The sequence below is a fragment of the Leiobunum rupestre genome, chromosome 3 (assembly GCF_980474605.1).
Source record: "Leiobunum rupestre chromosome 3, qqLeiRupe1.1.hap1, whole genome shotgun sequence".
Taxonomy (NCBI): Eukaryota; Metazoa; Arthropoda; class Arachnida; order Opiliones; family Sclerosomatidae; genus Leiobunum; species Leiobunum rupestre.
The window spans coordinates 53,702,175-53,729,432 of NC_143386.1; the positions used below are offsets into that span (position 1 = coordinate 53,702,175).

The following is a 27,258-nucleotide window of genomic DNA, read 5'->3' on the forward strand; positions in this document are numbered from 1 at the left end:
CGGGTCTTAGACTAAGAAAAGCTAAGCGCTTTCGGTAGCTACCAAATGTGACAACGCATGACGTAGAAGGCAACATTTTCTAGATAAGCTCCTCCTCTTTTATAAAATCAACTATTCTTCTACCTTAGGAAACTCCGTGTCTCCTGTGAATTCTGTTATATCTTCTACTGATAACATTACGAAGGTTGCGCTAGAATGAAATCATGAATTATGGTTACTTGAAAATTGAAATGTTTCGATTATTTATTAAACGACGTACTTTAAATTCATTGAATCTTCAATGTATTTCTTGGAGTCCGTATATATTTGTCCCGAGTCAATATCCAATGCTGCCTGAAAATATGATTTTGGAATCAAATATAAATAAAGCTTCATTTATCAATGTCCTCTCCCTCTTCGGTCTTTTTGGTTTTTCTGTGATCATTTCGGTTTCATTTCTTTATAGATTTAATTATGATTGTCCATTTTTAATAGTTCTATAATTTTTGATGTGCTGTTTATAATCTTGATGTGCTAATTGCATGTCTGATATGATCACGGTGATATTGCAATCATTCATAAATTAAGTAACCAAAAATTTAAAGTTTTTTATTGCATTGACTCGCGTTTTGACTTTAAACTTTACAAAAAGGGAAAGGGATCACGTATTTTCTCCGGTGTTTTATCAGAATGAAACCAAAATATGAGAAGCAGGAAAGGATATTCTTTAATTGTAAAGTGCCAATTTTAGTAGTTTCGTCGTAAGGTTTTATGCGTAAAAATAATATTAAACAATTAAACTCACTTCGATTACTCCAACTCTTAAAACCATTTCGAAAATGTTGGCAATGGTTTTAATTTTTTGGAGAAAGTGAAAATTTACGTTAAATTGTTTCTGGAAAAATCAATTAGAATAAGAATTATTTAATAAAACATTAAATATAATTTTCATATAGAAGGTATTTACTGCAGCAAAATAATAGGTTGATAAAATCTTTATGACAGGTAAGGGAATGATAGATTAAAACTTAAAAATTCTTAGGCAATAAACTAGCGCGTCATCCTTGCCACTAAAGTCAAAGTCTTCCCATATTAACTACTGCCATTACAAGCTTAATTAAGAAGATTATTTTCTTCTTCGATTATTTAAACGACTCTAGGTTAAGAAAATGCGCATCAAGCTATGAGGCCATGAAAAAAAAACAGTTGCTTCTAAGCAAAATCCCATTTTTAGAAAAAATATATATAAAATACACGTCTGTTATGATATTTCAGTTTCGATCTCAAAGTTTCAAATATTTTTCTTTATGAAATAAAAATAAATAAACTGAAGGTTCAAAAATTTATTTTTCTGTGGTAATAATGATCTAAGAACGATTAAGCATTTTTAGAAATGACATATTCGGAGTTATAAGACTAAAGTTGATGATCAGACGTGTCCACTAATGCCTTTCGACCTAGGCGACAAGACATTTATACCGCCGAAACTTTAAGGGGTGAAAATGTTATCAGATGCACTCTTTAGGTACAATGACACAGAGAAAAATCTTGCTCAGAACGATTCCATTGGGTCTACCTTGTTTAATGAGAAAAGGGCTGTGGTCTCGCCTTCCGGAGTTAAAAAATACATAAGTCTGCTAGAAAAGCCTTTCGATAGATAAGCCATTGGAAAGTGAACTAAATTCGTGTTGTCCAAAATAACCGGCGGGTAAATTTTGGGAGTTAAAATTTCTCCGGTGTCGAAATGACTCACGACGTCATTCTTCGTTCGTTAATTGTTATTTTTCAATTATTTAACGATTATAATTATATTTCATACCTAAGTTATCTTATATTACGGGACTAGTTTTCAAAAGCAATCGATATTATTAGTAGAATATAATATTTCAATGATATTTCGATATTTATTTATCATAGTATGCTTTATTTAAAATCAATTCCGATAAACTTTAAGAAATAAATTCCAAATAACTGCACTTAAATATGATGACCGAGGTTGTATATTTGCCTTCACAAGGGGCATAGGAAATGAACTCCTACTAGTCAACTGCCATAAATCAGGGCTGGCAGTCGCGTTTTATAGCCAAACAAAGTCTATACCATTAACAATTACTTTGACCTTGCGTGGTTAAATCTACTTACTAAAGCAGTTAAACAATTTTTTTTAAATATTTCTGTTACCTTTAAAAACATCGATTTTGAAAAATCATTTTTAGTGGTCAATTTCAATGAATTGAAATAAAAGAGATCTTACGGGTTTTAAGAGATTGGAGTTATTAATTTTTTTAAGAAACATACCATTTCAGTGTAATACTTATCACCACATGGTGAAAATTCCTTAATGCGAAAACAAGTTTTTGCCACCCGGTATAAACTTGAAAATAATGGCGGATTTCAAGTTTGCTAACTCTGTCCATAGTATAGTAAATAGTAAAGTAAGGGCAATTTCTGGAGCTTTTTCCTTTCATGAAAGCGCTTAAATTAGTTTGTTTAATGGTTAATCCAGCCTTGAGAAAGATACCTAAAATGCTGATTACAAAGCTTTAGACTACACTGAGAGAAAAAACCCTAGTTTTAACAGGATAATTTTACATGAACCGTCTGTATATCACTTGCACAGAATAATCCTGTGATAATTACTGTTATCCTTTAATTTAACAGAAGATATTTACATGAAACGGGTGTGTACAACTTGTACAGAATAATCCTGTACAAATTACACGTATCCTTTATTTTTTACATGAACATAAGTACATAAATGGAATGTATTCTATAAAAAAGGGTTGGTCTTGTAAAATGTACAGAAGGACATTGTAAAAATGTTAAGGAATATTTGCAGCTGTATTTATTACACACACCGAGAGTGTAAAATTAACAGTTCATTACGTCAAATTTACTTGAATAACATATATGTACTTAAACGGCTAGCTTCAGTAAGATTAACATTGAAGTTCTTTAAAAACATTAAAAAACATATCTGACTCTGTAGATATACTGGAAACCAATAATTTCAATTTACAAACTTCAAACGTATAATTCATCGGAGAGGCAGTATTTTTGAAATTTAATTATGCCTTATGCATGGTAATATTTTTTATAATCCTTCACCCCGCAGACCAAGAAGTGATAAAGAAATGTTTTCGATTCCGACATTGCCCAAAATTATATTTTTGGGTGCACTGCCCAAGGCAGGGATTGACTAAACTTTGACTTTCAATAGCTCTATTTTGAAATCTATTAATGATAGAGTCATGATATGTTTTGTGGCTATAGCCATCCATTATCGGCCTCAAATGGTTTTAATTAAATATTAATTAAAACGTTATAGAAATTGTACGAAATAAATAAGAAAGATTAATAAATATAAAAACCGTGAGATATTTGATACAACCTAAGCGAGTGTTTCTTTCGGAAAAGAGCGAGCGTTTTATATTTAGTCGTTTGTCGAATTGATTTACAGCAATAAACAATTCGGTAAAATACTACTTACGCGATTATTTACTTTGGTTAATAGAGAGGAAAAAGTCTTGGCCCGATTTATCTTGAACCAGAGAGGCTCACAATTATATTAGTACCTATCGGGAAAACTTGAAAACCCAGTTGCCTCGTAAAACATTCTTCTGATTTTATTGTTATTTTTTAAACAAAATCACTTTTACTAGTGAAATAGCTGTGTATCAGTGATTACGTAAGCATGTAAATTATAATCGTGCTATATTTTGGAATATAGTCTCTTTACGTGGGCTACCTTAGCTATATACTAGAAATCAACCTTATGCGTGAAACTTTAAAAACTACCAGCCAAATAGGACTGAACATAAGCCGAGTTGTTAAAAACTCAAGAATAAGTTGTGCTTATCGAGTCTCTCTGAGGGATTTGAGCCGTTTAGCCCCGAATTGTCTGTACGGATAACCTCTTAATTATATTTTATTGAAAAATGGGAGATCGGCCCCGCATATTAGCTGTGTTTTCCCTAGCTACCACGTCAAAAATTCCGTTTCATATTCGTAAATTTGACTAAACGCGTTAGTGTATTTTCTACAATATTGTGTGTTGAATTAATTATTTGCTACTTATCGAATTTACTGAGATGTAAAAAGTATTTTCTACCGACGGATGTGTAAAACCAACTTTAATATGGCAATAAAATTACGTATAAGGTTCACGTACTCCAGACTGTTATTCATGTTGATTTGACAGACTTTATTACTGTGTTATTTACAGCTATTTCATCATGTTAAATTAACATAAAATTACTTGTAATATTATAATACGGTATAAGCTGTTATATTTACAGAAACGTCTTGGCATCCCCTGCTTCCAACACTTTAATGTAATTTGAACAGGGTTTTTTTCTCTCAGTGTAGAGCAACACATCAAAAGTTACATTTTGACTAAACACTTAAATCAATAGCCACAAAATCTTTACCTTGTAAAATCGAGGTTTCATAGGTGAACCTATATTCCAAGGTCTGGAAAATGTTGGTCTCCAAAAGCACTACTCTCCTGAAAATAGTAAAGCGCTTATTTTTCTTCGACCGTTTTATACAGCACTTGGAGATTTAAGTGTTTATTCGTGTATCGTAAAGAAATGAAGCTGTTTGCTTCTACCGTTACCATAATAAGTACTTAAATTCGGCTAGTTTCGCACAGTGTATATTTCCATAAAAGAATAAAAAGTCAGGAATCTGTCGTGACTCATTAAACAACTAAACTTAAAAGCATTTTAACCACTAATTGCGTGACTTGTTAAATAACTCGTAAATTTTCGATTATAATTTTCAATCTGAGTCAAATTTGGATCTGCCTTATTTTGAATATTTATTTTAAACCGAGTTTCCTACTGGTTATTCGTTAAGGTACCTATCACAAATTGTGCTAACATCTTAATTACATTTAAATTTTATAAGTTTAAAATTGTTTATATTCATATAACTGACCTTTTAGTCTTAAATTAGGGTCATTGTTTGTATGGAATTCCTAACCAGTTTCTATTAATTAAAGAATATCAATGATATGAATTACTGATTTCAAATAAAATTATCGAACTGACAAGATAAATAATTGGTCAGTCAGGCACCAAATTTAGTTACTATACGACGTTTTTAGTTAATGAATATATTAAAATTTTTATTTATGGCTTTAGGTTTGAGATTTGTAGGATAGGTTTTTTTAGGTTTAATATTTTTGATAAATGGAAAGAGTTTTGTATTGGAATATTAACTCTATGATGATTTAACAATAAATTGTTATATATTTCCATTTGAAGATTAGTCTTATTTTACAGGTAAATATGCAGGGCTTCTTAATTTGCTCGGAAAAGGTGTTTTTAGAAAACAGTTTTGTAGGTAGATTATTAAAATTCGGAACTACTTAATTTCTAAATTTCAGAAAAATTGAAGAAGATTTGCTTGCTTATCAACTATGTAAGTTTTGACAGGTAGATAATAGACTTTGAAAACGTTTAACGATAATTGAAAACATACAAATAATAATAATTTGGTTTAAAAAGACTGAGTTTTCTCGAAGATCTGAGGCCATGTATAATAACTAGTAATTCATATGAGGAAATTAAAAATAAATTAATTGGTCTGTGCTTTTTTTGTAGCTTTGCGGCCTAGCACATTACTTTAGTCTATCATAAAGTCAATTTATTTTATATTCATCAGCCAATTTACAGAAACGGTGCAATAACACTCCATTTTGGCACGATACAGGTTTCCGCACGGTAGTCGGCGGATGATTGCTCGAAAATAGAATATGTATCAAGTAAGGAGTGACTAATTAGAAAGCTTCAACCATTCTTTGTTGTAGCTCGTTAATGCATGCCACGGTTGTCTGGTATCCGTACGCCTTGACGAAGCCCCAGAACACAAACACGAGTGGTGTAAAGTCTCAACGCTGAGGGAACTCGGCGTTAAGATATTTAGCAACTAAAGCGGCTTGATGTGCTGAGTCACCGTCGTGCTCGACCAAAGTTGTCTGTAATTTGTCGAAAGAATGTCGTCTAATGCATTCGCAACTTCGTTTTGAAGGAAGGCGAGGTAGATGCAATTGGGAAAAAAGGTCCAATTACACGATCACCTGCCCTGACGTTTAGTCTGAATTTCCCTTAGTGGGGTTAAGGAAATACCCGGTGATGATTTACGTCACTCCACATGTCATTGTGTTTTTGGTAAAAGGGTTCATCTCTCGAGAAGAAACATTCATCGAGGTTTCCTTTCCGTCACATATGTTGTTAGAAAACTAATCGACTTACCGTATCTCCATCATGAAGATCTTTTTGGAGAGTCACTTGGAACGGATAGAAATGGCGACTCCATAGAATTCTGCAGACATGAGTCCTTGTTAAATCCAGGTCCTCACTTCCACTTTTTTGCTGGCTTCCGTGTACTACAAAATGGCCTAGTACAGTGTGTCAGAATTTATAGCCCGATGTACCTAGCAACAGGGGCCATACCATAGCCTAGTATAATGTCGTCCATGTCGATGTTGTGATTGTCTTGACCGCTTAATCTGTTATTGACATTTCAATAGTCGTTGAAGTCCCAAACAGCGCTAATAACGGCGTCAAATTTAGTCTTCTGTTTGTATAACCATCTTTGAAACAACTGGGTAACTTTAGTAGCGTTACGATTCCCTGGACCAAAAACTAAAGCGCGCTCTTGCTGAGTGTAAACAGGATTACCTGATCAAAATGAGAGACTGATAACAGTTAACTTAATTGAAAACAGACCTTTGTACAAATCATTCCGATGTTAAAATAATGATACGTTAAATCTAGTTCTAATTAATATGCAGAGGAGCTACAAAATAGGCGAACGCAAAGTAATTAAGGACTGAATTAAGTAAAAATTATTTTCTTTCATTAGTTGTTTTATTTATCTTGACAATAGGCTCGTTTTTTCTAAGCCCTTATTTATTCTCAGGTTGATATGGTCTAGGTTTAATTTATTATTCATTAGTAATTTTTTGTCAAATCTTTAATTCGGTGATAGTTACTGTTTTAATATATCAAGTAGGTGACGAAGGAAATTTACCGTGGATTTCTTTTATGGCTTGTGTTAAGGGATAAAATCTAACTTTGTTATTTTTTTTAAATTAAGCGACGAATAAAGTGTTAATTGGAAGAATTATTATTTTAGGCGCTATATCTAGGAATACCCTGTTGCATTTTTTTGATGGCCTGCCCCTAAAGCTGCTGCTACACCTTTCTCAGATTAAGTTCATACTACTACTTGGGTAATAGCTGGGGTATTTTTATTAATACTTGGCTTTACTTGGACGTGGATTAAAGAATTTTCTAATTGTGGTTTCTTTAATGACTTCGATTTAAAGAGGGTCATTGCTTGTTTGGATTTTAGGCCAACTAGGTTTATTAATGTTTACTTTATCTTTGGACGTTTGGGAAATAGCTTATTTTCATATATAAACTCATGCTATATTATTAAAGCTTTTTTGGTTTTATGTGTTATTCATAGAATACCAGGATATTCGGGTTTTAGGGGGCTTGTTGCAAGCCTCTACTGTAGTAGAGTTGGGTTAGGTAGTGAGTTTTAAAAATTGAGTGGTATCCCCTTGACATTTGAGTTTTATACAAAGGATTTAACCATAGAGTCATATTTGATAGGACCTAAAAATTATTGAATTTTGTTGTTTTTTTCATTGAGATGTTAATGAGTGTGCTATAAAGTCTTCCTTTAGTATATTTTCAATTCTTAAGAAATTACCAAGGGTTTGGTCTTGTTATTTACAAAGAAGATAAGCTATACCTCTAGTATTTATCTATCTTTTAAATTAATTTTTTTCACTTACATTTAGTTTAAGTTTTAGGGCTCTTTAACTATTTTTTTAAGATTGAGAAAGTAAAAAGATAAGCTTATTAATAAATTTTGTTTGAGGTCTATAGTTTTTTAGATGAATTAGTTCATATGTAATAATTTATATTGGTGATAAGCTTGTTAAAATAACGGTTGGAAGAGATTCAAGTTGAAATAAAATGTTGGGAGGTATTGGAATTTGGTTTAATAAGGTTGAAGCCACACTGAAAGGATATATTTTTTCTATGGGCTGCAAAGGCTAAGTTATAAGTATAGAATTTAAATGCTACTTTAATTAGGAAGGGCTATTAAATTAGAAGTTTAATAATTATCTTATTTGTTCAAACCTTTTAGGTAAATGAAGTTGGAAGCTAAATGTACTTTATTTTATCAAATATATAACTACCTCATCAATAGATTGATGTTTTGCAAGTCCTCTGAAAAAAACTTTAAAATGTTCCTGGGATCCAGAATCAAATATATTTTATACCTCAAACCAAATTTAATGAACTAAGAAGCTTCACGATTACCAAAACTCTCCTTGCTTTAGCCAGTAGCGTCGATAAATTTTTCCCGTTTAATCTTTCGGTACATAAAGAAACTAAGTTGTAAACACCTTCTAGTATATTTCAACCCATACGTTTTCTTAGTAAAGTAAATAAAAGTTTTACCTCTCCGAGGGGACAAAGTCCCCTAGGAGGGGTTATACAACCACCGTGTCTGTCTGTGGGTCTGTGGGTCTGTCTGTCAGGCCTGCGAACGCGTTCGCATTTTCGGTGCAAAGTTCGCAGTTTCTCGAAGGGTTGGCAAACCACCGTGTGACGGTGAGAGTTAACGGATTCATTTGCGGTTTGGTTTGGATGGTGTTTTTCGCTCACCGTCGTGATGGTTTGGTGTTTTACGTTCTTGTAATGTTTATGCGTAGGTTGTGAGTGTTGAATTTGTTGTGTTTGTGTTCTGATGGTTGTGCATGTTGAGTCTGTGGTGTTTATATGGGCGTTTTCTCTCCAACTTCTTCTTAATGACTTTGGGACGGACCGAGTGCTGAGTGTAATGCTACCTCTCAACGTCCAATGGCAGGGTTTCCACCAGTTGTACACGGTATTCGTCTTAGTATCAATTTACGATCGCATCGGGCGGGATTCGAACCCGAGACCTCCTGCTTGACAGGCGGACGTTCTACCACAGAACCACCGACACTTGTTACGCCTTATTGAAAATTAGACCTTCAGCTTTATCGGAAGCGTATTTAATAGAGTACGAAATTTTGGTTTAATTGAAATAGAATTGAAATTGAAATTATTGCATCGAAGAAATTATAATTTAGCGTTTCTCTATTGATTAAAAACAAATGCGCCACCCAGGTTTCAAACCCAGACTATTCGGCTTGGCAGTCGAGCGCTCTACCACCGAACCACCGATAGCTCCTTAGGTTAACTGAAATTAAGACAGGCATCGTAAGCATAATAGGTAATAAAGTCTTTTTTTATTAATGAATTTATGAAGGCCTAATCTGGATTTTTTACGAATTAAATTTTAAAGGTTAAATCTTGTTTTAGCGCAGTCAGCCGAGATAAGAGGGTTAAAGGGTAGACCCTGTGTTAGTTTTTTGTTATTTATTTACGGGTATTCTTAACGACCTATATATAGTTGTGTTAATTCAAAGGAGATAATTTAACGTTAATTGCTTTAAGAGCTGGCGGTTAGTCAAGTGGCTCTCTGTGCTTTGTTAATGGTAAGGTTTTTGCTTCTTGTAAATATATTTGGTGTGGATATTTGGATATCTACGATTTCTAACGCAGTCAATGATTTCCTGGGTGTGCGAGTCATTATATGATATTGGAAATTGGACGGCATTGGTCTTTTTCATGCGGTATGTGTCACAACGTCAACTGGAAGTCTACGAGCGTTGAAATAAAATGAGCGTTAAAGATGCGGCAAGTATTTCGTAAGCGAGAAAAATACAAATACCATCTGTAGATATTTCTTTCATTAAAATTTGCTTAGTATTATATTCAACTGATAAACATGTACTGTAAAAAGGGTTCAATTCAATTGTGCATTGTTTTAGTAAGTCTAACTCGCTGTTGTAACAACTTAATTTATAATATTCTGAATAAATTAAACTCGATTGTTTCGTCTCAATTATTTAAATTAAAACTAAAATTTTATACCGGGCAGGGTTTAAACCGAGAATACGCTTTTCGTAAATAACTCTGAATTGCGGAGATATCTTTGGGGGTCGTGTCGAGAAATTAATACCACTAGGGACCATTCTTCCGAGGAGAGGTATATTTTGGCTTGCCAACTTGTTATTGTCTGGATTCGATTGAAAAGTGGCGAAATCTGTTATCCGTGGCTTTTGGAAACACCGACAACGCCTACATGTATAGGCCGGCATTTACATTTTTAATACACTCATAAACTAATCCTCACAATAGCATTACCAAAAAAATCGATGTTCCACTTGTGACCTTTATTTATCAAGACCTAAAATCTTGTTACTAAAACAGTAACTTACCTGAAAAACTACTTTGTTTAGAAAAACATTAATTTGATTATGTATCCTCGTATAATCTAAAACTAAAAGGATTTGATTTGTCCAGATTTTAACTTAATACCAGCATGTGTTGGACACCGAATAGTCAGGCTGTGCCATATAAAGCAAAGAAATCGATTAATAGTCTTGACGCATTCGACGCAAATTAAACAGAAATTGCGTGTTGTGTTTTCACGATAAGCCCCTTTTCCGAAACCTGAAGCAAATGAAACACATGCTTCTAAATTTAAAGATATACAAATTTATCTAGGTTATAAACCATTACTTTATTTCGTGATAAAAATTGTTTAATTGTTGATAAATAAATCCAGTTTTTAAGTATAATTATCTTTATAATTACTTGATATCAAAATATTACATAGTTAGGGATTAAATGAAAAATAAATTAATTCAGCTGAATATATACAAATGTTATTATTACGATGTCTTTTAGATATGCGTGCAGTTTTTAGCGCTGCCTAAGTTGTTTTAAAAAAAGTGTATACTTACCTTCCTTTGAAATAGCGAATTTCAAAACTATTTCTTTTGCGAAAGCCACGCAACTTGAGTTTAGAAATGTGACAATAAATTGAAAAGAAAATAACACGCCTGATAATTCAATTGACGTGTCATATTGCAGAGGAAATTCCAATTTGTGTTGACGTTAAAATTATATCTCCGATCCACAAAAATGTATTCGAATGTTTTCTTTAAAAAAATTCTTAAAACACTGCTTAGAAAATTAAGAGGATATGAATTTACCAATCCAAAAGCAAAAAGAAGTTAGGCCGAAGGCAAAAATCGTGGTAGGCTGGCGTGCGATTCTCACAGTCGGGTCATTGGACTCGATGACCGAGGCACTTACTGTCCATTGGATAGTCGCATGGCATACGGACCGAACATTAGCCGACTGAAAATGACCGTCCATTAAGTGGTCGGATGCAAGTCGGATAAGAGGCCCCCTTGACTCTGAGCTGACTCGAAAATGGCAACCCATTTCGAAATCGGAAGATTTCCCAGAAAAACCAAAGTTCCTACGTAGTACTGTTAAGCCCCAAAAGGGCGAAACCGGTCTACTGTTGGAGTTTCTCACTAAAATGTTTACTTTCGATAAAACTATCTTAAAGTTGAATTTCAACGGAAGCCCGAACGTAAAAGATGTCTGCTGTACAGTGAGCGCCAAGCAATAATTGGTGAAGAATTTCACGATAAATTGCAATAGACTGCTCACATATAGAGCACCCTGGATGTATATTAAGTTATTTTATATTTTTAATCATAATATTCGTTAAATAAATAGTTGTTTGTTAGAAATTATAAAACATAAGTGATTTATTATTATAAAATATACAAGAGAGGAAAGCTACAAACATCTAACATATATCACTCTTGAAACCTAGATAACCGTATTCTTTTTGAAAATGGCATGCGTTAATCTTAGGAAAAATATAATTGGTGACGAGATATATGCCTAGGCAATATTAATGTATCAATATTTCAAATTGTATTTTTATAACTGCTTTCTGTTTGACTAATAGTTTAAAATGATATAACAGTAATAATAAAAATAATAATAAACCTCCCGCAACTAAACCGGTTAGATAAATTTTTTTATTTTAATGCAGACATTTTCTTTTTTGAAATTTAATACTTACTCATTATGCTCTTTGACTTCTAACTTTATTTCCTTAAGTCCATAGATTAAAAAGGAAACAGTAATGGCACTGGGATATTTAACCTAAAATATCTATTAACAACAATTTAAAAGTTACAAATACATTTTGTAGCTAGCAACAGCTCTTTAATTTAATATAATAAATGAATTTTGCAACGTTTAAGAGCGTCCAGAAACTTACATTTAAAATAATGCTGTGCCCATTTATTTGGCGGGTTAGCTCGAATTCGGCTCGTGAAGAAACCCAACTCGTTAAAAATAATTGGCGATATGGCTCGACTCGTTTCTGATCGTGAATATTTGATTCGGGGCTCAATTCGCTCGCTAAAACACTGGCTCGACTCATGAACCACCTGAAGTGGACACAGATCGGCTCGATTTGCATCCTGTTCAGGAGCTCTAAAAACTGGCTTGACTCACGAACCACGTGAAGTGGAGACACAGCTCAGCTCGATTTGCATCCGTTTCAGGGGTGAGCTCTAAGAACTGGCTCGACTCACGAACCACCCTAAGGGGACCAAACCAAAATTTACGAGGTTTTTTAACAGAAAGATAGAAAATATATTAATAATTATATCTCTGAAATTTTATAGTTATTGGAATAGTATTTTAAAAGTTACGCTACTTTTTCCGCAACCTACATCAATCGGCTCCAAAAATTTCCGAAATCGCGGTTGAACCTACGTCCAGCGCCAAAAGAATGAAGCGGCAAAAATTTGAGAAAGGGCGGCGTGTAAGGCATATTAAAAACACGATTAACTACAATCTACCAATATAACTAGGTTAGAAATCCAAGGACAATGTCGTAGCAGACGACAGTTCCGACCGAAAAACGATAAAACCGGAGAAAAAAAATGTCGTTCACGAGATGGCGTTGCAGGTAGGTTCAACCAAGCGGTTCTGAGATTCTCGAGTCGGGGGGGGGGGGGGGGGGAGAAAACACGAAATTTGGTTGATTATAATAAATCAAATACTGGAAATATTAATATGAAATTTTTTGTATAACCATTTTCGGACGTCCTCTATCCATTTAAATGGTTTTTAACCAACTTTAGGGTGGTGACAGTTCTCCTTTAAGTAAATACATGGGTAAAATTTCATTGTTTTCTGGAAATATTTTCGCACTCTTAGAAAAAAAACACATTTTCACCACTAGGTGCTAGATCAATTTTGTCACTTTAGAGTTTGTGGAAAATCATCTGAAACCTACGAATACCTTTTGGTTCGATGAAAAAAAAGCTAATTTTTCTCGAAAAAACGCTACGCAAAAAATTCACAAGCTGGGAAAGCCAAATTAAACTTCTTTGATCCGAGAAAGAGATAGCAAGGATATGCACTCTTTCACGTATCATCGAAATCGACGGAAACCTCCAAATAAGGTTTACCTGTGCTAGTTTTAATAAAATGTAAATGCTACCTTCTCAGAATATTTCGCAGGTTCAAAAACTGTACTGGGGTTTTATTTAATACAATAATTTATTTCAAACACACCCCATCGGCTGCAACGCACTTTCTGGTGTTTCTTCTTGTCTAGAAATTAAAATTATCCGGCGAAGTTCGGCTTTCGTTTCAGTAGAAGTTGCTTAAGCCCTATCTTTGATAAATTAATACAGAAAAAGTCTAGCGGTGTCACATCGGCAGCCCTTGCAGGCTTTAGCATTCGACTATTTCTTCCGATCCATCTGTGAGGTAACTTGTTTTTTTTATAAATTCATTCTATTCTCCGCCATCTTGCTTAAACCAAATTCGGCGTCTTTCCGTAAAAGTCGTCCATTGCAACTGCAAGCTCGTTCTGTTAAAAACGCAAATAGTTCTGGCCTTTGCGATTTAGAGACACAAACACTCGACCAACCAATTGATTTCCTAACCGTCCAACCCAAACAATTAAGCGCTGGAAGTGAACTTAGTGATGGTGCTCTAATTCGTCGTTGTAGAGAAGATGGAGCGTTAATTGGGGATCATCGTCTAGCGCATTGAGCAGCCCGTTGCAACCACAATCTTATTTTCGTTGGCTAATTCTTTCCGAAATGGCCACAATCATCCCTCTTTCTTAAACAGAATCAAAAAGGAGGCCAATTGAAAACGGCCGGAATCTATTGACCAGGACTGTTCGTCTATGGACAACTAAACATTTGAAAGAGCGAAACATCATCCCGAAAGTCCAAAAAAATAATTCTACTTGTTACAGGAAATTTTCATTTTTTTACGGGAATACATGTTAGCTTAGTTTTTAAATTATTATTATTATTTTTTTTTACTATTCAAAATACAGATTAACCGTTGTATAATTAAATGAAGAGCACATTATTATCCTAATAGACTGTTAATTTTAAAATCTATCGTGTCGCGTTCTAAAGAAACAATTTAAAAAACAATAAAATGTACAATCCAATGGGTGCGCTAAAGAAACAATCGCATTAATCGGAATGATGGGAAGTTTCTATTTATTGCAACATAAAAATTACAGAATAAATTTGGAGTTTATTTACTTATGTTTATCAGCATTCAATTTTTAAATCTTTCATTAGAGTATTATATAAAAAAAAATTGGTTACCATGGTTAAAATCTAATAAATCAAAAAAGTCTTGGAATCACGACTGGCACTTCATGAAGTTCCAGTCGCTACTCCAAGACTTTATTTAAATATTGGTGTAATTATACCATTTTGTTGTAAATTTTATCTATTAAATTTAAGAATTAGAATTGTTCATAAGACGAAAGTAGAAATTAACTATTCTTTTGTACGATTCCAATGATATTTTCTCGTCATTGCCGTGAATGAGATCAGATTCGCTCTTATCCAAATCGAAAACGGAAAATCGGTACAGAGAATCTGTCAGATCGAGATACCACCTAGTGTCGGTATTACCAACCATACACGCTGAAAAATAAATCAAATTACCAATTTACCCTCAATCGAAAAACAAAAGCAATTATCTATACATTAAATAGTACATAAATAAACATTTTCCGAGGGGTCAAACACTTGCCATTATTTTGTACGGGATTTTGGGATTTCGTAGAGATTTTGTCGATTTTATCATTACTTTTTGAAGTGATTTTGGGATTTCAATGTTAATTTACCTTAGAAAGAGTTTAAAGATTTTGCGATTTTAGACAAAGTGTACGGGATTTTGGTAAATGCCCGACCCCTCGACATTTTCTAAGGACAAACTGCCAACGTTGTAGATTTCACCTTTATATTAGTTTGTTTTTAAAGTGACAAATTAATATGTTACGCAAAATAAAAACCAATTTGAGTGCCAACTTGGTTTTATCATTTCATTTTTTAGGAGGAAGGTGACCCTTTTTTGTTAAAATTTCTTATAATTATTGGACAGCCCCGTATGGTTATTCTCTAATAAAAACAATTATAGTTTATTGTGTTTAACTGATATTGTGAATTTAAAATTTGATTGTTTATAAATTTTCAGAGCTTATGACCGTTATTTTAAACTAAAATTTATTATTAACTGCCATACAACTATTATATCGAACCAGAATTTTTTAGTTTCTCTCTCTCTATTTGACGCCTTAGAATTTAAATCAGTTGTTGCGTATGGAATATTCAATGTTTAACAGAGCAGATCATTTCAATAAAAATAATAAGTGATAGATCAACATGTAACATTTCAGCCAAATAGCTTAAAAATTGCGGAAGTTATCACGTCAGATGATTCTGTACCGATTAACCTGCTATTTTATTTGTTTTCCAAGCTCGCTTAGTTCAAGTTAAATATTAATGCCGGGTAGATACGCTTTATAATAAATAAGAAACATGGATAAGGAATTTACCAGGAAGGACCGCTATATCCGGAACTAATTGTAAAATGGTGTTCTTGATGGTTTGAAACCCGAATGAAGATTCATTGTGTGGTGATATCGGAGGAGCTTCGTTCGCTCGTATAGTTTCGATGGTAACTCTGCTATCATTTATTAGAGATCTATCGAATTCTAGAACCTTTTAAAGCAGAAAACATAATGTAGAATAAATTGAAAGCACTGAAAAAGTCGCTTACTTCTGATACTGACTGTGCAGGGTGAACTCTATGGTTTATTAAAGCATAGGCATTACTTGGTAACACATTATCCTGAGAAAAGAAAACCATTGTGATTTAAAGCAAGTGTCGGCTCTATCATTGCCTACGTTATTTTTGATTGGGTCTATGTATCGAAGATGGCTATGGTTGCTCAGATTGCTGGGAAGGTGCTTCCACCTAGTATCGACATTCAAAAACGTTTTATCGTTTATTTTCAAGTCGACAATTACGTGTTTGCCGAAATGCCAATCCAAGCTAGGTCGACTGAGCACGTGATTACAAATAGTATTTTCTGATACGTGATTATGAATACCCAATGACCTAAAAGCATGCTTTTGGGCCACGCCATATAGGTAAATTATTCTTTGTAATGTGCCTAATCAACTTGTTTAAATTTGCACGGTGGCGACAGCTGTCGAGCGAGACCGCAACTACACTAGAGCCGACACTTGCTTTAAGGTAAATGAAACAATTTTACTATTCATGATTTGATAAATTTGTTGTATATTGTAAAAAGAAAATATTTCGAGATTGTTTTGGTCTTTGATGCGAAGTCTACAGCCTCTTCTCGCAAGAAACCTCCTTAGCATATCGTACCGGTGGGTATCACCGGAGATTGACGAGACTGATAATTAAGTTTCAGCAGAAGAAGTACCACAAAAAGCTTTCACTTCAAATAGGTACATGTTATAGCTTTCTTACCTTTTTACCTCTCCGAGGGGACTATGTCACCTAGGAGGAGTTTTACAATCACCGTGTCTGTCTGTCTGGGCTGCGACGCGTACGCATTTTCGGGGCCAAGTGTAATAACTGCGTTCGCAGTTTCTTGGAATTAGGGAAAAGCTTTTTCCAAAAGAGCCCTCTTTTTGTCATTGGGTGTAGCATACATTTTTTTTTCAATTGGCGTTAGTATAGTGCGGTATCCGAACCCGAGCCCTCGTGCACGACAGGTGGAGCGTTCTACCACAGAACCACGGGTTTATGTTACGCTTCATTGAAAATTATAAATTCTTCCGAGGAGAGGTATATTTTGGCTTGCCAATTTGTTACATAAAAGTGTTTGAGATGATAATATTAGTCGATAGTGTATATCGAGTGCATACGGTTTTTGTAAACCTTTTTTTAATGTTAAAATATTATGTCATATTAATGTCTTTGACAAAGAAAAAGTTTAATTACTTTAATTCCTCCTCTTATCATAGTTAAAGCTGTTGTCGTCCTGATCATTGCGTTAGATAACGGACTTTGCTCAAATAGCCTGTCAATGAAAAAAAAACATTCGGATAAAATTCGGAATTACCCGGTGCAGAGACGTTTTTAAGAATCTCAAAATAGCGATTCCTCGCTTAATTAACAGAAAGGGGGAGTGGTTTCGGAAAAACGCGACTTCGCGCCATATAGGTGTGCAGAGACATCTCGATCGCAAAAATAACCGGAAAGCGTTCTGTTAATTTTGCGAGAGTTCTAGGGCAGTCGGTAGCCGCCGAAAAGCTCGCAATGGCAGATTGTGGTACACAAAGAGCTCGGGAAATAAATTGAGAAGTAAACGCTTGTTACCTACTCTAATAAGATCAATAATACAACATGATAGGTCAGAAACTTTTCAATTATTAAAATTTGAGTTTCTAGCTCAATATCGCTTTCCGAAAAATGTTTATGTCAAATTATTGTCAGAGCGATCACGATTTACGAAACACTAAAATAAGCCAGCCACTCTTAGCAAATTTACAGAGAAGAATAAATTATAATAGGTAATCTTATCCATTACTACTTTGGGTGTATTCTAAGCCTTGTTTTATTTATAGATCTTTATTTGCTGTGTATGCAGTGGGTTTTTAACTAATGAGTCAGTAATTACATGGTGAATTAGTGCAGTGTATCACAGATCTTTAGCTATCAACCAGCGTTTATACCGATTCAAACAGTTTCCATCTACCCAGAAGAAACCATTCCTCAGGTAGACTAGGAGTTGCGATAAAAGATATATTGGGATATTTAGGTTTATTTGGCATACATCAATAACTTACCGAGCCCATTTGATGTATTACCTTAAAAGAGTGTGTCAGTACAATTTAAACCTTGACTAGGCTAATTAAATGCCAGATAAATAGGTAGAACAACAACTTATATCAAAAGCAGGACCATTGCTTTACGTGTGATCAATATAGGATATTTAGCTTGAAATTGCTTTAGACAGTTACCAATTTTTGCAAACTCGTTAAATTGCTCCTTTATTTAATTTATTGATTGATTTATTTTGTAACTATCTAAATTTTAATTGCTATCAGCTAAAATTTGAAATTAATATTTTATCAAAAACCAAATTATATGGTACATTTTCTAACAGAGAATTCTTTTCAGAAAATCTTGACTCATAATAGTAATTAAACTTATTTTCATTCGTTATTTTATAGATGTACAAACCATATTTTAAAAATAACAAAACCATTTAACTGTGGGATAAATGCAACCAATCTAATAAATAATAAGAGTAATAAAATTATATAATCAGAAGAAACTAATTTTCCTGCACTATTTTATTGCTTTAAAAATGATTTTGGATAACCTCTCATTCTTCAAAAACTGATGTGCTGCCTTACGAGCCTATTTTATATAAATATAAATATATATATTTATTTTTTTTTTAAATAACGGATGAAACTTTCAAAATTCTAAAACCTTATAATAAAATTAGAGTAAGAAAATTATTGATCGTCGCCGATTAACAGGAATCGCTAAAACGTCTCTGCACCGCGATTTCGATTGCGAGGATCGCAAAATAAACAGCTCGCTAAATCTGAATCGCTAAAAACCATAACGTCTCTGCACCAAGCCTGAAGGCTCCATTGTCACAGTTCCGCAAACGCAATTGAAGACACCTCGAAAGTAAAACATCAACCGAATTTTCAAATTCATTGGCTGACCGCCGCCGCTAATAGATTTAAAAGTTATTTTACGATTTGTAATGTTCTTCACGAAACTAAGGTAGTTTTATATAAAATTACGTAATGATATTGTTAAAAAGAACAAATTAATTAATATTGTGTACTCTTATTCAAGTGTTTGTGTCAAATCGGGACTGATTTCTTTAAACTTTCCCGGTGTACACACATGAATTTCTGACAAAACTTGTTTCAGAACCAATGCATCCTCTTTCAAAGCTCAAATATATTTATACAATAATTCAAAAATTAATTTATACAAACCGCGCAAACTGCGACAAATGTTTTTCGACATCTGGATATATCTGATTAAAGGGACTTTGAGCCTATTACAATGGAATATTTAATGTTAAATTGGAATTATTTGGTAAAAATGAGCGTCCCTGAAGAGATACTTACATGGGGAGCAGCTTGGCGAAACATTTCAATCTCGGGACCTTTTCCAAACATATTCGGATGTGTATTGACGTCGAATCTGTAAAAAAGTACGCGCAAATCAAATACTTGGAATTATTATTAATTATTATTTCTTTCTCAAAAGGTTGAAAAGGTAAAATAAAAGGGAATCCAACACGAATTGATTGTTTACACACAATCCCATAGGATATGTCTTGCTTTCCCGGCCGTTATTTCAATTTTGGACGTTGGCCCCTAAACTTAGTCAATGTTGACTTTTAATTTCACCAATGGTCCCGTTTGTCTGGCCGATAGCTCTGCCACCAATAAGGTTAGTAAGGTGAATGTTACATAAATTAATAGGATATTTCATAGCCCTAATATCCTTATTAAAGTGATCTAAAACTATCCAAGGTTATAGGGTGATTGTTACTTCAATCGGTAAAAAATGTTTTCGCGAGAATGCCTTCAAACCTGAATAGATTGGGTGGCTTCATTTCGGTGATTTACAAATCTTACATTTCAATTAATCTTAATTGACGGATGTGCTTTCATTAGTAAGCATTCATATAAGGTTGTTATAGTGTGCGCTCTAGGAACAAATAATTTAAATGGTGTGCAAATATGAGCCGTTGCTTTCATAGTCGAACACTTTCTAATATTGTAGTGTACAGTCGGGGATTACCGTTCAAACTCAAAAAACTTGAAATCGAACCTAATATTGAAATTTGTCTACCTAAGAATTTCAATTTCAATTTGGCCCACAATGTTGAATACAAATTATTGCGTTCAAAATTGAATGAAAAGGTTATCTATCACTAGTCAATGTGGGGAGACTTTGCACACTTAAGTGTTCAGATCTCAACAACGTCTTTTAAGAGTGCATATAAGGGGAACCATATGACTGTGATTAATAATGTCAGTTTTGGAACCCTTTTCTGGCTGTATGGACTATGGTAGAACCGTTCAATTTTTCAAACAAAAATTTCGATATGATATCTCAAATCTGTTCAGAGTAATATTTTGAACAACCTAAGTTCCCTTTTAATAATATCATTAACTAGACAAACCAGCTCAAAAACAACAATTTAACATATGTTAAGTACAACTTTTTATGACAATGGCTGGTGTTGGTTTTGTTGTGTTAAATAGCTATTTACTTAAAATCTGTTAAAGGTAACATTCCAATATGTACTTTTAATTTTTTTTATAAAAATTATATTATATTGGGATTTCAAATCACATTCTTCCCCGATGTTTATATCGCCAAATAAATAAGGTTCTAACACTCTCTTCAAGCTTTGAACACTCCTTACTATGTTAAAAGAAATTTAATAAAATTAACTTTGCGGTGGGGATATGAAAGAATTAAAATTTGATATTCGGTTCTGTTCCGGACATTATTAACCTCTGTTATAAAATAACCATTCTTTACAGTAAGGTCTGTAAAGCATAAAGTCAAGGGAAAATTATTTTCTAGCTTGAAAACTATTTTCATCTTACTTAACATTCAAAGAGTTTCCCTTTAACAGTAAATGTACACGGTAATAGATATATTGTTCTTAACGGACAGGGGGATTGAGAAAGTGTTTCAGTTGATATTTCATTGTGATAAAGTTACTGTTCGGTTGTGATTGAGATACTGTTCCTAATATACTGGGTGTTGAATAAACGATTATTTTCGTCCAATTTCATCTTCGGTTGTTATAAAAATGTACAAGGTGATTGAGAGTTAATTCCAGTGTTACTTTAATAATAATAATAATAATAATAATAATCAGCTAGGCTAATACCCGAGGCACCACCTTAGGCCTAAGTCATCAAGCGACTTTTAAAGCCAATAATTCGGGTGGCCGGCTTACTTTATTATGGAACATATTCTTAAAGCATCCGGGTATGTGTTCACGGCATCTTGTTTATTTTACTCTGCCCCAAAACGTCAAACCTTTTAAGACACTCTTAAAGATAATCATTCTTAGTAGAATGCGAAAATTAATAAATAACTGAACTTACTTAGATAACGCTTTGGCTAATATGCTAATAGCCATATCACTGGACGGCATTGAGGAATGTCCCGGTGTAGCATCAACGGATAATTTTGCAGTTAAAAAACCCTTTTCTGTTACTCCAATTCTGCGAAGTATACAAAGAACACCTTAACAAACTAGAATAAAAATAATGTTTAGAAAGTCGTTGTGTATGAATCTATACGCATTGATAAAAATATTCGATTTTATTACAGCTTAAAATAACAATCATATAGGCCACTACCCGAGGCACCACCTTAGGCTCAATTCATCTGGCGACAGTTAATGCCATTAGTACCTAATAAGGTAGGTAGCGTTAACCTCAACAAGTTTTATTGGGAAACCGAAGAACTAAGGGCAAAACCCCTTTAACTAGTGAAGAGATATCTAACGAACTGAACACGGAAGGAGTAGTTCCGAGTATTCACCCAGTGCCACAAACCAAGGTCACAACCAACTTCGTTTGCTGCGAGTCAAAATAACAAACCTCTCCGCCACCCCACTTTTATTCAAATGACCTCAAATTTCAAGTGATACACATGTAATCATGAGAATTTTTCGGTCTGTTCAAAAAATTAGTTGAAGGATATAACACGCAATATACATAGATACTTGGTTGCTCCATATAAAAGAATAAAAAATTTCTTACAATCCAACTGGTTTATCAACACCTGGCAGGATCCCACCGCGCATAATATAAAGTCCTTCGTCCAGTAAGTAAAGTAGTTTGACTCCTCGTTGCTTTAAAAGTTTCGAAATATGTCCAGCTCCGGCCTCTCCTGAAATCTATTCAATGGAAACCAATTGATGGGGTATTTCAGATAAATATAATAAGTCATTTTCATACTTTTATTCATTAAAACATACGTTACCACGATTCTAGAGATGCATCTCCAACGCGCTTAATCTAAGGTCGATGACTATTTACAAGTTGGACAATTTTAAAATGTAAATATATATATTTTCAACCCTTTTATTCAAGTTCCCGATAAAAAATCTAAGTTCATTTTAAAAATATTGTTTACCAACCATTTTTGGATTTAGTTCGTATAATGCAGATTGACCATTTTCTTTGTCAGTGTTAATTTCGATGCAATAATTTATTGATTTATACTAAGTCCGTGAATTGGGAAATGTTTCTAAAATCGAATTATGGGTCTGCTAAGATATTGATATCTAACGGAAGTATTTAAAAAATATATTTATATCATTTACTACATCATCTTATAAAAATATTTCTATCATTAACTAGATTATATTTAGAAAAATACTTCTATATCATTTACTAATTAATATTTCATTTTTAAACTAAAACTAAAGATACCTTTTTCCATAAAGCTATTTCACAAAAAAATTGTAGGACCACATTAAGGTCAAACAAATCTGGTCAGATTTGGGTTAATTTAATTTAAAGTAAGAAATGCTTAAAAATAGTTTCAAAAATTAAATAAAAATAAGGTTGACAAAAATTACCTCTTCATCGTGACCAAACCCAACATAGAACCCTCTTTCCGGCTGAATACCTCTCCTAAGAATATCTTCCAGTGCTTCTAAAATACCCTACTCGTAGAAATTAAAGATAACGTTAACGAACTAATACCATAAATAGTAGTTAGAAATGTTAGCTGCTCTACCATAAGGTTTCCTTTGTCGTCGAGAGTTCCTCTGCCGTAGAGGACATTGTCCTTGATTATTCCCGCAAACGGTGGTACGGACCACCCTGATTCGTCCTAAATTTCAAATTAAGCTATTAATTGAAATAAAAATTCAAGAACTCGGTTATGTGAAACCACAAAAAAGGGTAAATAGATAAAATTGTGCTAACAAGAGGAATGCTCGAAGTGTACCATCCGGTTAATTAGTTGCACATTTTATTTTTAACAAAGTTTTTTCGTAAAACACAGCTGGTACAGAATATCAGAAGCATGTCGACATGTTAAAAACTATAAATATGAGAGCTTTATTAGAATCGTTGGCTAATGTTCAGTCTCTTACACAGTCCTTCAACAAAATATTCTTCGTGAAATATTCGGATCTTTGTTTCAAACAATATTGGCGGACACAAATTGTATTCATTGGAGTTTAAAGAGACTTTACTGCAATTTACAATTTTCGATTGTCATTTAAATGAAAATCATTGCAAAAATTATACAGTTAAATTATTTGAACTCTTTTGACATAATTTATTTAAGCTTTGCATTTTTTTTCCGTAATAGTGAGTGCAATCTTATAATTGGGCGCATGTATGCTTTTTTTCTGTTTAAAGAGCATCTTAAATTGGAATAATAATAATTTCCCGGTCTAATATTGTGTCAAGCATATTTAACCAAAAATAAAATTATACGAGAGGAAATAAACATTTAAAGTCTGAAAAGGTACTTGATAAAAATTCCAATGGTATATTTACTTTGGTTGGCAGGTAAAATATTTCTTTTCAAAAATTAAAATTACCACAGGAACGACATCGATATGCGCAGTCAGCATGTACGGTTGCAAACCCTGATTCCTTCCTTTGATTGTGTAAAGAAAACTATAATCATTGACAATTTCGTAAGAAATAAAGTCGGATGAATGAACCAATGGAAACGCTGCAAATGAAATTACAATCAAGAATATTATTATTTTAATTGAATTGTCTTAAAATAAACAAACTTTTGATTATGAAATCTCTGAATCGTTGAAACTCGTTGACATTGTATCGGTCATCTTCCCATGAAATAGTTTGAATCTTGATACTTTCTGCAAGACGTTTCAGGAGTTCAGTGTCTTGGCTAGAAAAGTCACTATCAGTATCGCTTTCGACTAATTTAAAGTTCGTTGGCGTTGCAAAAGCATCACTTAAGCAAAGCAGAATACTCAGAATTGCAATAGCATTTTTTGGTCTCATTTTGATCATGTAGAAATCGGCGTTTGTTTGAAAGTAGTTTGCGGGATATTTTTTCCAAATAATATAAGCAGTCAGAAACTCTTATCTTCAGATTAATTAATTATCTTTAAAATTGTTGGTTAATGCCACGTCGAAGGACAAAACTTACAGATAAATAATATAAGGTAAAAATAGAAAAATATGAAGGTTTCGAGTAATCTTTACCGTTACCCGAATTTTGTAAAAAGATCTTTCAAGAGAAGTAGCCAGCAACGCCAAAGAAATGAAACAAGAACCTTCACAGGCTCCAAGCGGATTCTATTGGATGGGAATTTACCGCGAGAATTGCTTTTACCTTCGCTTACTCTTGTGGCTTTATAAAAAATAATGCGAGTTAAAATGCATAAAAGTGGAAATATATGGTTATTAAACATCAGTTAAAAGTGTATGTTTTACATATTTCATTGGAAGGTTGACCTACCGTGGTGTCTGTTTCACATTCATAGCTTTGATGGATCATTATTTTTGAAACTTCTGTTAAAAGTAAAATTAAGCCACCTTAACAAATAAAGCCATACTTTTTAAAAAAATAAGTTTTTAAGAATAATATATCAATGCTCGCTAAGTATTTAATTAAAATATTTAAATTAATTGACTTTTCATGAATGTTATTTCTACAACATAGAAAAAATTACACTTTTAACTCTTTACAACAAATATTTTATTTGATATTGATGTACTTTATTTAAGAATATCCAAAGCTGAAAAATAAGCTGAAACGTACTGTAGTTTTTGTTTCCTAATTTTACCTCTGAAAATAACTAATGAATAAAAAAAGTATTATTAAAAAAATTAATAAAATGTAATATTTTTAACCGAATGGATGAATATTAAAAAAAAGGCGATTATAGAAAATTCCGTGGTATATTTATACAGGGTGTTACGGATAAGAGTACCGAAACTTTCTTTATGCCTTCTATGGGTCTCTATGAGTAAAAATTACTGATAAACATGGGTCCTAAAGTGCTTAGTTTCAGAGATATGGGCTCCCAAAAAACTACCCAAAATCCGGACACAGCCTTAAATCTGGCAAACAATATTCTTCCTTGAACCAAATTGTTTTCATTAAACTATCAATTGTTTTTTATCCGTGAGGCGAGAAACTTTAATAACAAGTGGCGAAAGTACATGAATGTGCTTTTAGAAGTAAAATGAGTTTGAAGTCAAATACAATTTGCGGCTATGGCGCCCCTCTTCGTGGGGCCCATTCTTAACATTACCCAATTTCTGGCTACACTACTTACACAAGTTTTGGATGGTTGGTATATCGAGAGCCACTTATAAGCATTTTGATTTCGAATAACCTTTTTAGAAACATGTCTTTTTTTATCCGGAGGTTTGCCCACGTAGGTTTACAACCCTCCTAAGCGTAAATGTAATAGAATATTACTTACCTTTAACCGCATCCATAATTCGGTAAATAATTAACGAAGACGTACTGTTATCAGCATGTCATTCATTAGTCAGATTTGCATAAGGTTTAAGGATATTGTATATCAGTTTCGTGTCCTCTACTTCCTTAATCGAAATTGGTGGAGGAATCTTTCCACGTATGTTATTCACTGAATTTAAAACCGAGTTGATACTCTCCATGCCCTCATCCTGTACATAAAAATGTAATGCTATTTTTAAATGAGTAATTAGATATACATAAAATGTATAATACATGTATAATCAAACCAAAAAGTTACTTCATGTAATTAAAACGCATTTCTATTTTTCGTATTAAAATAAATATATTATACTCAAAATGTACTTTAAAATTTAATACATTTTAGGGGTTTGCGTTTGGGATTATAGCCTTCGCATTTTTGTACGTAAATGAGAGAAATATCTGAATGATTTAATTGAACATTTTATTCGAACCCGCCCAGACATTCAGTCGGAGTTGTTGATGAGGATTATCGTCACACCACATGTGAATGTTTTGATGGTTGAAAGGCCCATCTTTTCCAATGAAACCCATTTATTGGAACATTTTCGGCAGCACTATACAACTTTTTCATTGAAACGTTTTTTCTAGCACCTACCGGTGAAAAATTATTTTATTTTACAAAAACCCGAAATTTTTTCCGATTTTTCTGAAATTTAGGATTTAAAGCGATCCTTCACTAAAAATATACCCTGAAAATTTCGCAACTCTATCTCTTGCAGTTTCTGAAAAACATGCCCACTCACAGCAATTCTAAATACCTTGTATTAATCTGAAATACCCCATCAATTGGTTTCCATTGAATAGATTTCAGGAGAGGCCGGAGCTGGACATATTTCTAAACTTTAAAGAAACGAGGAGTCAAACTACTTTACTTACTGGATGAAGGACTTTATATTATCCGCGGTGGGATCCTGCCAGGTGTTGATAAACCAGTTGGATTGTAAGAAATTTTTTATTCTTTTATATGGAGCAACCAAGTATCTATGTAAATTGCGTGTTATATCCTTCAACTAATTTTTTGAACAGACCGAAAAATTCTCATGGTTACATGTGTATCACTTGGAATTTGAGGTCATTTGAATAATGGTGGGGTGTCGGAGAGGTTAGTTATTTTGACTCGCAGCAAAAGAAGTTGGTTGGGACCTTGGTTTGTGGCACTGGGTGAATACTCGGAACTACTCCTTCCGTTAGATATCACTTCACTAATTAAAGGGGTTTTGCCCTGAGTTCTTCGGTTTCCCAATAAAACTTGTTGAGGTTAACGCTACCTACCTTATTAGGTATTAATGGCATTAATTGTCACCAGATGAATTGAGCCTAGGGTGGTGCCTCGGGTAGTGGCCTATAAGATTTTCATTTTAAGATGTCATAAAATCGAATATTGTTTTTTTTTAATGCGTATAGGTTCATACATAACGACTTTCTAAAGTTTATTTTAATTCTAGTTTTTTAAGTAATTCTTTGTATATTTGGTAGC

At 33.4% G+C, this 27,258-nt stretch overlaps 1 protein-coding gene across 4 annotated transcripts; it reads right to left on the reverse strand.

Annotated features, from left to right (window-relative positions):
* Nucleotides 1–14,431: 14,431 nt before the first annotated feature.
* On the reverse strand, nucleotides 14,432–26,633 carry LOC149952598 (N-fatty-acyl-amino acid synthase/hydrolase PM20D1.2-like). 4 transcript variants are annotated; one of them, XM_090168641.1, is made up of 16 exons: nucleotides 26,540–26,633; nucleotides 25,741–25,948; nucleotides 24,743–24,820; nucleotides 24,518–24,659; nucleotides 24,073–24,191; nucleotides 23,872–24,008; nucleotides 23,055–23,150; nucleotides 22,894–22,980; nucleotides 22,070–22,206; nucleotides 21,407–21,526; nucleotides 19,397–19,472; nucleotides 19,262–19,323; nucleotides 17,235–17,313; nucleotides 16,035–16,106; nucleotides 15,811–15,976; nucleotides 14,432–14,896 (listed from the first exon to the last, which is right to left on the reverse strand). In XM_090168641.1, the coding sequence occupies exons 2-16, from the start codon at nucleotides 25,754–25,756 to the stop codon at nucleotides 14,706–14,708; spliced, it is 1,578 nt and encodes a 525-aa protein (XP_090024767.1). In that variant the 5' UTR covers nucleotides 25,757–25,948; nucleotides 26,540–26,633; the 3' UTR covers nucleotides 14,432–14,705. The 4 variants fall into 4 exon arrangements, with proteins under 4 accessions (XP_090024767.1, XP_090024766.1, XP_090024769.1 ...); XM_090168640.1 differs by lacking the exon at nucleotides 26,540–26,633 and adding an exon at nucleotides 25,071–25,107 and having other exon boundaries at nucleotides 25,741–25,767; XM_090168643.1 differs by lacking the exons at nucleotides 24,518–24,659; nucleotides 24,743–24,820 and having other exon boundaries at nucleotides 24,073–24,159.
* Nucleotides 26,634–27,258: the final 625 nt, after the last annotated feature.

Bases quoted from the DNA above. Each gene is read 5' to 3' on its own strand.
- LOC149952598 (XM_090168640.1), bottom strand. The intron at 24,821-25,070 runs GTACGTTTCAGC...TACTTTTAACAG, and splicing joins ATTAGGAAACAAAAACTACA to AAGTTTCAAAAATAATGATC. The intron at 17,314-19,261 runs GTTTGTATAAAT...TTTCATTGACAG, and splicing joins CATTTGTCGCAGTTTGCGCG to GCTATTTGAGCAAAGTCCGT.